At 34.5% G+C, this 15330-nt stretch overlaps 3 protein-coding genes and 1 long non-coding RNA gene across 4 annotated transcripts; 3 read left to right on the top strand and 1 right to left on the bottom strand.

Moving 5' to 3' along the window:
- Nucleotides 1–1505: 1505 nt before the first annotated feature.
- LOC140833970 (ras-related protein YPT3) lies at nt 1506–6778 on the bottom strand. Its single transcript, XM_073198523.1, has 2 exons — nt 6439–6778; nt 1506–2244 (listed from the first exon to the last, which is right to left on the bottom strand). Exons 1-2 carry the CDS (start codon nt 6657–6659, stop codon nt 1812–1814), a joined length of 654 nt encoding a protein of 217 aa, XP_073054624.1. The 5' UTR covers nt 6660–6778; the 3' UTR covers nt 1506–1811.
- Nucleotides 2251–6411, top strand: LOC140833971 (uncharacterized). Its single transcript, XR_012118623.1, has 2 exons — nt 2251–5579; nt 5905–6411. It is a non-coding gene; the product is annotated as an uncharacterized lncRNA (long non-coding RNA).
- Nucleotides 6779–7788: 1010 nt separating the features above from the next.
- Nucleotides 7789–8529, top strand: LOC140835422 (uncharacterized). The gene has a single exon (XM_073200914.1). It carries the CDS (start codon nt 7789–7791, stop codon nt 8527–8529), a length of 741 nt encoding a protein of 246 aa, XP_073057015.1.
- Nucleotides 8530–11234: 2705 nt separating this feature from the next.
- Nucleotides 11235–11780, top strand: LOC140835421 (secreted RxLR effector protein 161-like). Its single transcript, XM_073200913.1, has one exon. It carries the CDS (start codon nt 11235–11237, stop codon nt 11778–11780), a length of 546 nt encoding a protein of 181 aa, XP_073057014.1.
- The last annotated feature ends 3550 nt before the right edge of the window (nt 11781–15330 follow it).

The raw sequence follows: 15330 nt of genomic DNA, 5'->3' as shown, positions 1-15330 counted from the left end.
ATGCATTTAAAAATCATACTTTTATTTAAAATAAGCTAGCGTAAAACTTGTAAGTATAAATAAATAATAAATCATAAATCTTTTCATCATCGTATAACATTTTGGGTGAAATTTGATCCTTGAAAGTGACTATCATTTATCATATCATCATGTGGTCGACTGATCAGTCTAGATATACCAAGTACCTAAGGGCTGGGCGTCAGCAACTCTCGTCACTAGGCCGTGGCCAAATATGAAAATACGATCACCGAACTCCCTCTGGATTCTTCTCTCGTAAACGGGATCTCTCTGGGACCTTTTCCCTGACAATATCTCCAATTATATCTTTTATGTCATAGTCAATTCACAACCTTCAAAATATTTTTCCTTTCATTTTATTTATAAAAATCTCGTACCCTTAAAAAATCGTAAAATAACATATTTTTGGGAAAAATCATACTACTTTTGCATATATCATAAAAATATCATATTTTCATCATAAACATTTTAAAATATCATTTAGCATGTATTATGATTCTTTGGGACACTGTCAGACATTTCAAACTACCAGGGACGTAAAATGATCATTTTACGCCCGGACATCGAGCTTCCTGATTTTGACTTTTTCTTACTTTTTCTGACTCGAACCTATCTTTAACCATCATATAAACTTAAATTTTGACTTCTAATATTTTTATTAGACGTAAACCCGAGCCTTTTGATTTAATGAATTAATAACTAAACCGTGAAGGGTTTTAAACCTGAATTAATTCCAAACTTAATATTTTCTCAGACTTTAAACATAAATTTTTCATCCCTAAACTACCCACGTGAAACATGATTCGACCCCCGTAGACCACGGTTCAATTCCCTTACTTCTCCCTAGCCATTTTCGAACATCTTTCTCCCAAACCAAGCCATCGCTCCCAAAACTCTCGAGCCACCCCCGAGCCACCTTGGACCAGAACACTTCCAGACCACTAGCCACCCTCCTGGACCCTGCTGACCCTATTAGACCAGCCCCTGACCAGCCGCACCAACCCCTTCACACCCTACAACCTAGCCGATGGAAACATCCCAAAACATGCAAAGAAAACCCTAACTTTCAAGCTTCCACCATACACTTTCTTCGCTACTGTCCAACCTTTTTTTACCCCTTTTTTTTACCCCTTAAACGACAATTTTTACAATCCTTTAATGTCCCCTAACTCACCACGATGAGTAGCACCACCCTCGTGCAGCCGGATCAGGCCAACACTGACAGCATGGCAAGTCATTGTGTGACATGGAGACGGCCTTGTGGTAGCCCAGGACAAACGTTGCTTAACAGACAGCTTCGTATCACATCATATGGAACAGTAGATTCAAACGTGAATATGATCGATAAATTAAGCTTTACTCCTTCAACTTTCACATAGTTCCTTTATAATCTTGTCATCATTTGAATGTGTAAAAAGTTTCCCAAAAATGCAAATTCCGAGTTCACGTTTAGAGTAAAATTATACTTGTTGCAAAAGCACTTGATAGAGTAAAATCTTGTTAAATAATACTGGAATTAACAATCCTTATTAAAGCACCAACAATTTCCTTAACATTCCATACCTTGATAAGAAAGCTATCAGTTTATACTACTACCAAGATAGAGTTTTCACCAAAGACCCATTTCTATTTTCTAGAGATCGATACATTCTTATAACAAACAAAAAAGAAAATATCTAGTTGAAATGCACCCAGATATCTAGTTGAAATGAGAGAGCGCTGGCGTGCTGTAATGATGTACAGAAAAAGAAATGCAATAGGAGCAAAATTACCCTCAGACCTTGCCCATGTGCCTAGTTTGAGCAGCATCCGTATCTCTTCCAAACTGAAGCTTCTTCTTTGATATTGATTGTTTCCCCCTTTGTTGGAACAGAAGTAGCAGTTTCATCACCAGCCTCAACAGCTTTCCGGCTTACAATCTGATGAATCTGAGCAAGAACTTCAGAGAATGCCTTCTCTACATTTGTTGCTTCCAAAGCAGAAGTCTCCATGAAGTAGAGAGACTCCCTCTCCGCTAAATCTTTTCCATCGTCAGTCGAAACGGCCACGAGATGTCGAAGATCAGATTTGTTTCCGATAAGCATGACTACAATATTTGGGTCAGTGTGATCCCTCAATTCTTTGAGCCATCTCAGAACATTCTCGAAAGTGGAACGTCGAGTGACATCATACACTAGCAAAGCACCAACAGCTCCTCGATAGTAAGCGCTAGTAATGGCACGATACCTGAAGAGGGGACAACAGTAGCTCATAAAAGCTAAAGCAGTGCAATGCTAAAACCGAAGTCAGAACTGCTTTGAAGTATGAAGTATAAAATATTTAATTTTCACTTCAATTGTTTAAGACAAAACTTGATAATAAAGCATGTTAACAAATTATCCACAACACATAATATATGCAACAGGCTGCATAACCTGACAGCTACTCGAGTAGATATATAACAAAAACGGTACAATACAATATTAAGCCCACCATTCTTCTCTAAAAACGAATGTTATCTTCAGTTTCACTTGAAAAGAAAAAAAATCAATGGCGAACGACTACACCATTTGAATGATCAACAGCAAACATAAGGACTTTGAAAGAATGTGAATCTGAAATATGGGTGTAAAACATAGAAGAGTAACAAAGAGAGTATCATCATATGAGATCATAAAACCAATCAAGGCAACACTTGTACAGAATTTATTCAATATGAATATCAATTTACATGAAGATATCAATTGTTTTATTCTTAAAAATAGGGCTTTTTACAGAGGCCAGATACATTAAAACAGTTTTTCACCCTTTTAACCGACCACATGATTCATAGCCAAATTACTGCGAGAAATTTATTGTTCTTCAACTGATTATACAAACAAAAAAGTAGATATTCCATTTGAAAGACAAGTACGTGGATCTAAAAATCTTTTTTCAGCGCATGAGAAAATATATCCAAGCACATTTCTAGGGTGGTTCAATTTGAAGAGATAGATAAAAGAAATACTTTGGTTTTTAAATCAATGCCAAGCTCTAGTACTGATGCCTAAATTAGACTATTGAACAATTTATGTATAATATTTTTTTCGGTTTCTTGATTGAGGACAAGCAAAGGCTCAACTGCAGAGTAGTTGATAAGTGTGAAATATATAATCTCTTCATGCTCGCATTTCTGGGGACAATAAAAGATGATAATACGGTAGAAGAAAAAGGAAAAGACTAAAGAATGCAAAATTGCAACAAACCAGCTCAGGAAAACTAGATGTAAATGGTGATAGAATGCAAAATTGAAACAAACCAGCTCAGGAAAACTAGATGTAAATGGTGATCCAGGAGCATATGAACAATCCGGTGCCCAACACTACCATGAACACAGATAGGGGAGTGGACCACAGCATCAATACAAGACATTTTCAGAAAGCTAGGATCAAAATAGGAAGACAGGGTCGTTATATATATGTAAGCGTGTACACATGTACATAAAATAATATATATAAAATCTATCTCTCTCTCTCTCTCTCTCTCTCTCTCTCTCTCTCTATATATATATATATATATATATATATATATATATATACATATATCTAAAAATATATCAAATGAATCAACCAACCAACTCATTCATAAGTCACAAACATTGTAAAAAAATCAATACAAAGGAGTCATTCAAATTAACGTCAAAAAAATTGTTAAATAGCATACAAAATTCCACACTATAACCTTTATCCGTCATCATTCATCAAGTCATTTTCAATGCTCCAATGCATAATCTTAGATGAAGAAATCAATAAAGATGCATAATATATCAGCATAAATTACATCATTGACCATCAGGGATAAATATAGCCCATTAACTCAAGAAAATAACCACAAAAATATTAAGATGATATTAAGCATTTCAGCAACTAATCCAATATCTTGAATGAAAAAGGCCGTGAATTTAAATGAAATAGACTAAAAGGCCCAAAATGTCAACATATAACGAGTTATATAAGTTTTGGCTTTCTCCACCTTATGACTTTATCAAAGTGTGTGAGATTCAAAACTCTGAATGATGCATTCTACTCAGATGACGACAGTGATGTTTCACTACCAAATTCCAATTCCAGTTAACACTCAAACAAGTCCACAAAGTGATTCATTTACTGCAGAACTATACCCAACAATACAACCAACATCACGATGTCCTTGTTTGTTAGGGTTATCATGAAATTTATCAAGTCACAAACACATCACATCAATCTTTAATATTAATAAGAATTAAGAAAGAATGTTTCTTTATTCGAATCCTGGTGTGGTTTTCAAACCCGTGCATCTGACATTTCAACATCAGAGGAAATGGCAGCCTCGGGTTATTATGATGAGTATGATCGTATAAAAGAAAATCTTCAAGTAAGATTGCAGAATCTAAACAAACTAGGCTTCATAAATACAATTTGATCTCACTTCAATTCAACAATATAGGAATAATAAGTGCAAATTTTTTACTGGTAATCATATAGGTAAGTAGAAGTAGCACAACTTCCTTCCCCAGAGCTATTTTTATATAAGAAACGAGATTCATTAACAAGTTTAAAAGATACAAATGACAGATAAACATTCAAAAGAGGCCGCATAGGTTTTAAAGAACGTTGATTTTTTCATACATGTCTGAAACATTAACCAGCCCCGATGTGGAGGTAACAGGGAATCTTAAACAACTCGGTATATCTAACTAGTTAAAATAAAGTTCACACATAGCAGAATCTACACACTACATCTTACCAACTACAGGAACAAGATTATTAAAATATGTGCATATAAAAAATTGGAGAGTAAATATCAAAGAGATTCTGCAAGTACAAGTAGCACCTTGCTAAAGATTTAAGTGATATAATCATTTATATAACAGTGTTAGTTCAGCAAGTTTCTCAATATGAAAGTTGCACTATTTTAAAAAGTCCGAATTCAGAAAAGAAAAGAAAAAGAAAAGTTGCGAAAAAGACGACTACTTCCAGGTGGCAGAAGTTTGTTTCATTCAATAAACGCAACAAAAGCCATAACAAAAACGTGCAAAAAGTCAAATGAACATTCGAAGATCAACTCGTTCAAAACATTTTTTGTTCTCCATAAAAACATACTTAAAAACACACACTGAACATGCAAATTAAACTCAAATACCTTCAAATTAAGGATACAAACTAAACAAATGGTAGAATATCAGCCCTTCTATGTCTTAAAAAACTCATACTTATGTCTTAAAAAACTCATACTGCAAAACATGAAAGTAAATATCACTGCCACTAAGAACGATAAAAACAAAATCAAGAAAAGGCAGGGATTAATGTGAAAAAAGAAACAAATGATGCACGTGATAAGACAACTTTCAAATCCCACATAAAAACAGTCAAAAACTCCACTCAATACAACTTCATCAATAATGGAAGATAAGCAGCTATAAAACATCTAGCCATCCACAATTCCAAACATTTATTAAAGTTAAAACAAAGTAGATATACAGAAATCTAAAAAAAAATATGAAAACACAGTGCTTATTAATCACTGTGAAAAAGATCAAAACCACCCCGAGCTGCATCGTATTTGTGAACCAGATCAGAGTTATACAGGGATACGTGTAATACATTTGTTTTTCATATGATGACAATGGGAATGGAAATCATTCGAACATGCATACTGATTCAAAATGTCCAAACTATAAACTTGAGCATTGAAAGACAACATCCATTCTTCGATCATACCAATAGAATCGATGTTTAAACGCAGAAATCCTAACTTCGAGCCATTATAACCAAGGATACATCAGTTGAATTCTAATCATAAAGAAAAGTTAAGGCAAAGAAATTTGGAATCTTCAAATAGGTAAATTAAAATATCCAGATAGAATAGACCCGCAAAGCAGAAAACAAGAAAGTATAAGTTCCAATTTGTGGCGGAGAAAACAGCAATACAGTAGTGCGTCTAAATCATCGCTGAAGTCCATAACACTTAGTCGTCGGTTCACAGTGGCTTTTTTTATTACGCATAAAAACTGGAGCCAAACATGTACTACTGCGATCATGGAATAGAATTTACAGAAGAATAAACAAATAAAATCAGAAAAGAAGCATATTTGATTCCAATCGTAAGCCTCTAGTTCATTGATACGCCACATGACTCTGCAAATGAATTAGCTTACCTATAACAATAAAAATCAAAACAAAGAACCCCGATCACAACTCAACAAATACAAGCATCATTATAGCCTCCACGTACACCAGCAACAGCCCGTATAATCTTTCCCCAAAAAAACCAGAAATGAACATTTCAAATTGTTCCCACTTCCAACAATCAATCATCGTAGACAAATGATAACATGCCTATATATAACCAACAAAAAAACATACATTCACCAAATTCGAACCATGCTAGAATGATTTGAAAGAGGGGTCCAAGAGGAGTGACCTTTCTTGACCAGCAGTGTCCCAAATCTGAGCTTTGATAACTTTACCATCGATATGAAGGCTTCTGGTTGCAAACTCAACGCCAATAGTGGATTTGGACTCCAGATTGAACTCATTCTTGGTGAACCTTGATAAAAGATTGGATTTTCCAACACCTGAATCACCAATAAGAACAAGCTTGAACAAATAATCATAATCTTCACTAGCCCTGTAGCCCGCCATCTCCTTTTCTTGCCCTCCTTCAACGAGTTGGATTTATGTTTTTATGGAAGGGAATAAGGGTTCTTCCCGAAGCAACTTTTCTTTCTTTTGAAGTGGAGGTGGAGTGGAGACTATGGTCGCTATATTCTTGGCAAAAGCGCCTAAAAAAATAATAAAAGCAAACTCATACTGAATTTACAAGAAGACCCCTGATAGTTGGGATTTTTTTTTTCATTTGCTCTTCGATAAAAATGAAAAACTATGAGTGAGTTTTGATACATGAGTTGTAATTTCAAAAAAAAAAAAAATACTTAAATAAATCAAGTTTTTTAAGTGTTTTTATATATAGAAAAACACAAGAAATTTTGGCATTTGGACAAAATGGTAATTTAGCATAATATCCTGGATAATAGTTTTAATTTATGAGTAGGTCTCTTGTAATACGGTCTCACGAATCTTGATCTATGAGACGGGTCAACCCCGTCGATATTTAAAATAAAAAATAATACTCTTAGCGTAAAAAGTAATATTTTTTCATTGATGACTCAAATAAGATATCTGTATCACAAAATACGATACGTGAGACCGTCTCGCACTAGTTTTTACCTTAATTTATAAATCAGATTTCAATATTAAGGGATTCAATTATAAGTCCTTTTAATCATAAATCCTCATTGCAATTAAACAGTACACCACGACTTAAACATTTAGATTAATTAACCATTCTTTTGTTTTTCACTTCACCCTCATATCTGTTAAGATACAACATCAGCTCTTTTCGGTTGTTAAATAAATTCATTTATTTAATTCTTCAGTTATTAGAATAAATGGTAATTATTTTAGTTATTACCAAGTCAAATGTTAGTTGGTCAAAGTCTGTAGAAAGTCTGTAGCTAATTGTTAGTGTTTGATTATTTCTTAGTTTGTTAGGAATTTGTTGAGAAAATTAAGCTAGGTGATTCTCCGTGTATGTCTATAAAAGACAAAGCATTTTCAACTATTGATTCCTCCCAAATAAATTATATTCTCTCCACTCTCCACTTATATTGCATAATTTGCTGCTACTTATCTTTCAACATATTGGTATCAGAGCTCGATGTTTGCTGACAACAAAAAAAATAATATTTCTTCTTCTCTTCCTATTGACAAGATGAGCGATCTTCAAGTTGGTGGAATCAAGAAACTCAACAATCAAAATTACAATACTTGGTCCACATGTATGTTGTCTTATATGCAAGGCCAAGACTTGTGGGAGGTTGTCAATGGAAGTGAAGTCACTCAACCGGAGGCAGAAGATATACATGGTACATTGAGAAAGTGGAAGATAAAAGCAGGCAAATCAATGTTTGTTTTAAATATTACAGTGGAAGAAGATGTGCTAGAGCATATAAAGGATGTCAAAACTCCCAAAGAAGCTTGGGATACATTTGCCACCTTGTTCTCAAAGAAAAATGACACAAGGCTTCAACTTCTGGAGAGTGAAATTTTGTCGATAGCTCAACGCGGCATGACGATCTTTCAATACTTCCACAAGGTGAAAACTTTATGCCGTGAAATTACCGAGTTGGATCCAAGTGATTTAATTGGAGAAACCAGGATGAAGAGAATAATTATCCATGGTTTGAGACCTGAATATAGGGGCTTTGTTGCTGCTGTACAAGGATGGCAAAGTCAGCCATCACTAGTTGAGTTCGAAAATTTGCTTGCTGGACAAGAAGCACTAGCTAAGCAAATGGGAGGAGGAGTTTCGTTTAAGGGTGAGGAGGAAGCACTCTACGTCGGTAAAAACAAAAGGAACTCCAAGCAACACATAGCTGGGTGGTCTAAAAAGAATGATGATAAAGTAAAAGATCATCAAGGCAAGGGAAGAACATGTTCATGGGGAGCTTAAAAAAATCACGGTTATGGCAAGAAGTTTGAATGAAAGTGTTACAATTGCGGTGAGAAAGGTCATATGGCGAAAGCTTGGCCTTTGAAGAAAAAATTGGTGGAAAGTAATGTTGCTGCTTCTAAAAGTGAAGATGAATGGGATGATGATGCATTATATGCTGTAGAAGAAGATGAGCTAGCTCTCACAGCAACAACCTCGGAACAAATTGATTATGACAATGCTTGGATTGTTGACTCGAGATGCTCAAATCACATGACCGGTGATAAAGAAAAGCTGCAAGATTTGTCAGAATATAAGGGAAGCCGAGTGGTGGTGATAGCAAACAATTCAAAATTACCGATAGCCCATATCGGTAATACGATAGTCGCTCCTCAAAATAATGCAAGTGAATTATCACTTCAAAATGTTTATCACGTTCCATGTATGAAAAAGAATCTCATTTCAGTATCACAATTAACATCTTCAGGTCACTGTGTGTTGTTTGGTCCAAAAGATGTAAAGGTTTGTCGTGATCTTGAGATTATTGAAGAGCCAGTGATGAAGGGAAGACGACTGGATTCAGTTTATGTGATGTCTGCAGAAACAACATATGTTGACAAAACTAGAAAAAACGAGACAACAGATTTATGGCATATGCGGTTAAGTCATGTTAGTTACTCCAAGCTAAATGAGATGATGAAAAAATCGTTGGTGAAACGGCTGCCCAAACTTGAAGTAAAAACAGATAGAATATATGTTGGGTGTCAATATGGAAAAGCACATCAATTGCCATATGAAGAATACAAATTTAAAGCAAAGGAGCCATTGGAATTAATCCACTCAGACTCGGATGTGTTTGGACCTATCAAGCAAACCTCCATTGGTGGGATGAAATTCATAGTAACTTTTATTGATGATTTCTCCAGGTACTTGTGGGTGTATTTCATGAAAGAAAAGTCTGAAACTTTTTCAAAGTTTAAAGAGTTCAAAAATGATGCAGAAGCAAAAATTGGTAAAAGAATTCAGTGTCTTCGCACTGACAATGGAGGTGAATATACCTCAAACGAGTTCTGCAATTTCCTTCGAGAATGTCGAATATATCATCAATTCACATGTCCAAACACTCCACAGCAAAATGGAGTAGCAGAGAGGAAGAATAGACATCTAGCTGAAATATGTCGAAGTATGCTTCATGCAAGAAATGTCGCTAAACAGTTTTGGGCAGAAGCAATGAGAACTGCAGCCCTTGTAATTAATCGGCTTCCTCAACAAAGGTTATGTTTTCGTTCACCTTTTGAATTATTATGGAATAAGAAGCCTACAGTCAACTATTTTCGAGTTTTTGGTTGCATTTGCTATGTTTTTATACCTGATCATTTACGTAGCAAAATGGACAAAAAGGTTGTTAAGTGTATCTTTGTTGGATATGACAGTCAAAGAAAGGGGTGGAGGTGTTGTGATCCTACAACTGGAAAGTGTTATACATCTCGAAATGTGGTGTTTGATGAAGCATCTTCATGGTGGTTGTTAGACAATGGTAATATCATCAAAGATGAATTGCCACATTCTCATATCCAACTGGAATTAGATAAAAATGATGATATAGATTTTGGAGATAATATCCAAGAAGGCATTAGACAAAATTCTTGGAGGACAAGTGTGTATGAACAACCAAGCATAGAAGATGAACCTAATGGAGGAGAAGAATCAATTTCTCTCAGAAGATCGACTAGGATTATAAAACCAAATGCTAAATATGCCAAGCAATAATAGAAGAAGTAAATGAAAAAGAACCATACACATTTGAAGAAGCATCATCAAATCCGGAATGGCAAAAAGCAATGGACGAGGATATTGTAGCATTCCAAATCAAACTTGGCATCTTGTACCAAAGCCTAAAGATGTGAAGCCTATTTCTTGCAAATGGGTGTACAAAATATAAGCATCGCTCAGATGGTTCAATTGAAAGACACAAGGCTCGACTTGTTGCTCGAGGGTTTTCACAACAACATGTATTAGATTACGATGAAACATTTAGCCCAGTTGCAAAGCTTACAAATGTTCGAGTTTTACTTGCACTTGCAGCAAGTCAAGTTTGGAATTTGTGGCAAATGGATGTAAAGAATGCGTTCTTACATGGTGAGTTGGATCGAGTGATCTACATGAATCAACCTTTGGGTTTTCAGAGTCAAGTTTATCCCGAATATGTGTGTAAGCTACAAAAGGCACTTTACGGGTTAAAACAAGCACCGAGAGCTTGGTACAGTAAGATTGGAGAATTTCTTATTCATAATGGTTATTCAATGACATCTGCAGATTCCAATTTGTTTGTAAAATATGATGGAAGGCAGCTAGCTATTGTGCTAGTATATGTGGATGATTTAATCATAACAGGAAATTGGGAAGACAAAATTCTTGAACAAAGAAAAATTTATCTGTTCGTTTTCAAATGAAAGAACTTGGACAGCTCAAACACTTCCTTGGTCTAGAAATTGATCGTACTCAATAGGGGATATTTCTTTTTCAACAAAAATATTCAAGAGACTTGTTGAAGAAATTTGGGATGCTCGAGTGCAAATCTATTTCGTCTCCAATGGAGCCAAATACCAAAATATGTGCTCATGAAGGGAAAGATTTGGAAGATGCAACGATGTATAGAAAATTGGTGGGTAGTTTGATTTATTTAACTATAACCAGACCTAGGTATTTCTTATGCAGTTGGAGTAATGAGCCGATACATGCAAATTCCAAAGAAGCCTCACTTGGATGCAATTCGGGGAATTTTGAGATATGTGAAGAATACACTTGGCTATGGTATATTGTACAAGAAAGATGAAAGTTGCAAATTATTTGGTTACTATGATGCCGACTATAGCGGTGACCATGACACTCGACGTTCAACTACATGGTATGTTTTTATGCTTGGAAAAGGACCAATTTCCTGGTGTAGCAAAAAGCAATCCACTGTATCTTTATCGACAACAGAAGCAGAGTATCGAGCCGCAGCTATGGCAGCTCAAGAGAGCTCTTGGTTACTACAATTATTGAAGAATCTACATCAACCAACAGATTATGCAATCCCGCTGTATTGTGACAATCAGTCAGCAATACGTTTGGCAGAAAATCCAATCTTTCATGCAAGAACTAAGCATGTGGAAGTGCATTATCATTTTATCAGAGAAAAGGTTCTGCAAGAGAAAATTGTTTTGAACCATATCAACACAGAAAATTCAAGTTGCAGATTTGTTTACCAAAGGCTTAAGTGGAAATAAGTTTGAAAAATTTCGCCAGCAGCTTGGAATAGAAGAAAGAAATAAAGCTGATGTTGAGGGAGTGTATTAAAATACAACATCAGCTCTTTTCGGTTGTTAAATAAATTCATTTATTTAATTCTTCAGTTATTAGAATAAATGATAATTATTTTAGTTATTACCAAGTCAAATGTTAGTTGGTCAAAGTCTGTAGCTAATTGTTAGTGTTTGATTATTTCTTAGTTTGTTAGGAATTTGTTGAGAAAATTAAGCTAGGTGATTCTCCATGCATGCCTATAAAAGGCAGAGCATTTTCAACTATTGATTCATCCCAATTAAATTATATTCTCTCCACTCTCCACTTATATTGCATAATTTGCTGCTACTTATCTTTCAACAATATCTTCATATGTGTCTTCTCCCTTCCTTGATTCTCCTATCCCAATAGGTGTTTCCATCATAAGAAAGTTCTCCAACGATGAGATCTATTACCGATGTTGTGGGTCAACAGCGAAGGCATTCTTCATCTTCTCTGAAAATATTTTTTTCTTATTTAATATCAATATGTACATATTTGAATTTTGATTTGCATACTTGAGATCATTTGAGCTTAGTTTTTACATATTAAAGGTGTCATTTCTGGCAAATTAGAGCTCGTTTAAGCTCATTTGGCCGATTTGTAGAAATGTCAATGCGGCAGGTGTGGGACGGGTATGGCTAAACCCAATATCCGTCCTCATGAAAAAAACTTCGACCCATTACCCATCCTGAATACGAAACAGGGCCTGTTAGACCCATGAGATATGGGACATGGTCCCTGATCAAGCGGCATCGCGTTCTCTATTTATCTTCTCCATTAAGAAAAAATTCAGAAGAGAAGACTAAAGGACTCTTTCAAATAAAAAGAGCGAGTAGATATAGAAGATCAAGACATGTTCTATAGAATTATGACTTCAGGTACGTTGCCACTTAAGTTTTCAGTCAAGTTTTTAATGATTTAGCATGATGAATTATATGGTTTATGAAAATTGATACTAATCATACACGAGATATGCCAAAGCAAGCTTCTGGGCTGAATGTTGGCCAAGTTGATGCTATAGCTCCTCACAACTTTGTGCATTTCATATATTTTGACAGTATATTATATGGCTGTTTATCCAGTTGAAACTGCTTGAATCGATCCGAAAATTTGGTTAAACAAAAATTCGAACCGTTCGGTAATGCCAATTTTTTTTTTGGGTTTTTCAGTTTAACCAACTTTTCATTTTTATATTTTTATTTATTATAAATAAAAATAAATAATAAAAATTTAAAATTGGTTTATAAACTAAAAAAAATATTTTAAAAATAAAAAACGATTTTCGGTTCGGTTACCCAGTTAAAAAACGAATCAAATCGAAAATAAAAATCCAAAAAATTTAAAACAAAAAATCGAACCAAATTAATGGTTTGGTTTTCGGTTCAAACCGAATTTTCGATTCACTTTGGGCGGTTAACCGAACAGTCCTTAAGTGTGAGGTGGTTGGAAGAAGATCTCGAAAAACAAGTTATCAATAAATCATAGAATTTGTATTAATATTATTAATAATCGCACGTGGTTTCATGTCCTCGCATAATATAAACGGAAAAAAAATGTGAGCTTTGAGGTAAAATATGAAGAAGGTTGAGAAAAATTGGGAAGAAGATGGCGAGAAGTATGAAGATTATTAACAAGTCTAAACCTTCAAAATTACAAAACAAATATTATGCACGGGTAATATTAGAAATAAATTTTGATAACCCATGTATACACCAAAGTGGATTCTATTAGATTCTAAAATATTATATAATAGTGTGTGTGTGTGTGTATTATGTAGTTTTTCAAAAGAATATACGATAAAATTTTTAAGGGAAAATCGTTAAAATGGTCCTCTAAATTTGTATTTGGTCATATTCTTGTCTAAGTGTTAGCGTAACACTAGAAAATGTTGATTTGACACCAGAAAATGATCATATCATATTGAAAATGTTGGCATATTCAGCTCCATGCACTACTCCATTAAAAAGGCCAAAAACTAAAACATAACCTAACTTATAAGACCGAAACCCAAATTTAAATACTTACGTGGTCAAAAAGAGTTAATACTCATTTTGATCCCTCTTGTTTGCCGATTTTCCCAAAATTGTACTCTTCTTTGATCCCTAATGTTTTCCAAATTGATTTTTCCTTCCATCTCCTCTTAAAGCTTATACCAATCATTCATTTCTCATTTCCCCAAAATAAAAAACCTTAGTTCGAAGCAGACCAAGTCGAAGCATGGAGATCGCAAAATTAACTTCCATCACCAACCACGGCTTGGTGGCAACTTCCATTAGCCACCACATCTTTACCCAATTCTCGTGGTTAAACGACAAAGAGAAGAATACAAAAATAAATTTTCATCCATGATACAATTCTATCTATTCCATTCAAGAAAATCAATTATTATTATTTTTTCGAACTTTTTCACATGTTATTCACCAAATAATAATATAAGTTCTAAATTTCACATCATAATAAAGCAGTAAAAAAATTCATTTTAAAACAAAATTATATATAATTTTGATATATTATCCATCTACTATATCTATCAATAAAATGACACTCATCTATTAGATGTATAATTTGGATATGTTTCATCACATCCAAATAGATGAGTTTCATATCATGATAAACATAGAGGTGAGAACTGACAATAATTTTACGATTTGTTGTGTTTCTTGTGTCCGAGAGTTCTACAATTTGAGAAAATGAATTTGAGATTGCTTTCCAAAAGGTAGACATATTTTTCCATTAGGATCAATTGGTTGTCTGAAAAAGAAACGAAAAACAGTTTTAGAATTGGATGTACAGTTTGGATATGTTTCATCACATCTAAATAGATGAGTTTCACATCATTGTTGAACACAGAGGTGAGCGCGTACAATAATTATGCAATTTGTTGTGTTTCACTTTGTAATCTTTGATAGATTTTCTAAGTTGTGCTAAGATCAGTTACGATCTATAAAAGTGTTGTATTACTAAGAGTTTCAGTTTTGGCAAAGTGATAAGTCCAAACTGAAGTGGGTCAGTACATTGTCGTGTATTTGATCAAAGTTTTTTAGTGGATATCCTATCTTCGTGATAGAAGGGGCGACGTAGGAGTTATTCAAGTCTCCGAACATCCGAAAACATATTGTGTCATTACTTCAGTTTTCATTTTCAGTTAGATACTCTATCTTTCAGTCAGTTTATTTTCCGCAACTGTTTTATTCAGTTTAACTGATTGTTATTGACCGACGGGATATCTAGTTTCAGTTTGTAACAAAACTGAACTAATATTGTCGAAGAATATTTAAATCAGAGCAGTGTTTATTCAACACCCCCTTCTAAACACTCTTTATTCGATTAACCGATCCTTTCAAGTGGCATCAGAGCCAGGTTATATCTCGTCTCAGAATATCTATACTCAAACTGTTCATTATGTCTTCATTCAACAAGATTCCCATGTTCTCTAGAGAAGACTTTGACGATTGGAAGATCAGGATGCAGGCTCACCTAGCTGCACAAGAT

Source organism: Primulina eburnea, chromosome 6, assembly GCF_022965805.1.
Source record: "Primulina eburnea isolate SZY01 chromosome 6, ASM2296580v1, whole genome shotgun sequence".
NCBI classification, from domain to species: domain Eukaryota; kingdom Viridiplantae; phylum Streptophyta; class Magnoliopsida; order Lamiales; family Gesneriaceae; genus Primulina; species Primulina eburnea.
Note: the sequence above shows the minus strand (reverse complement) of the source record. Positions and strands in the feature narration are given on the sequence as shown.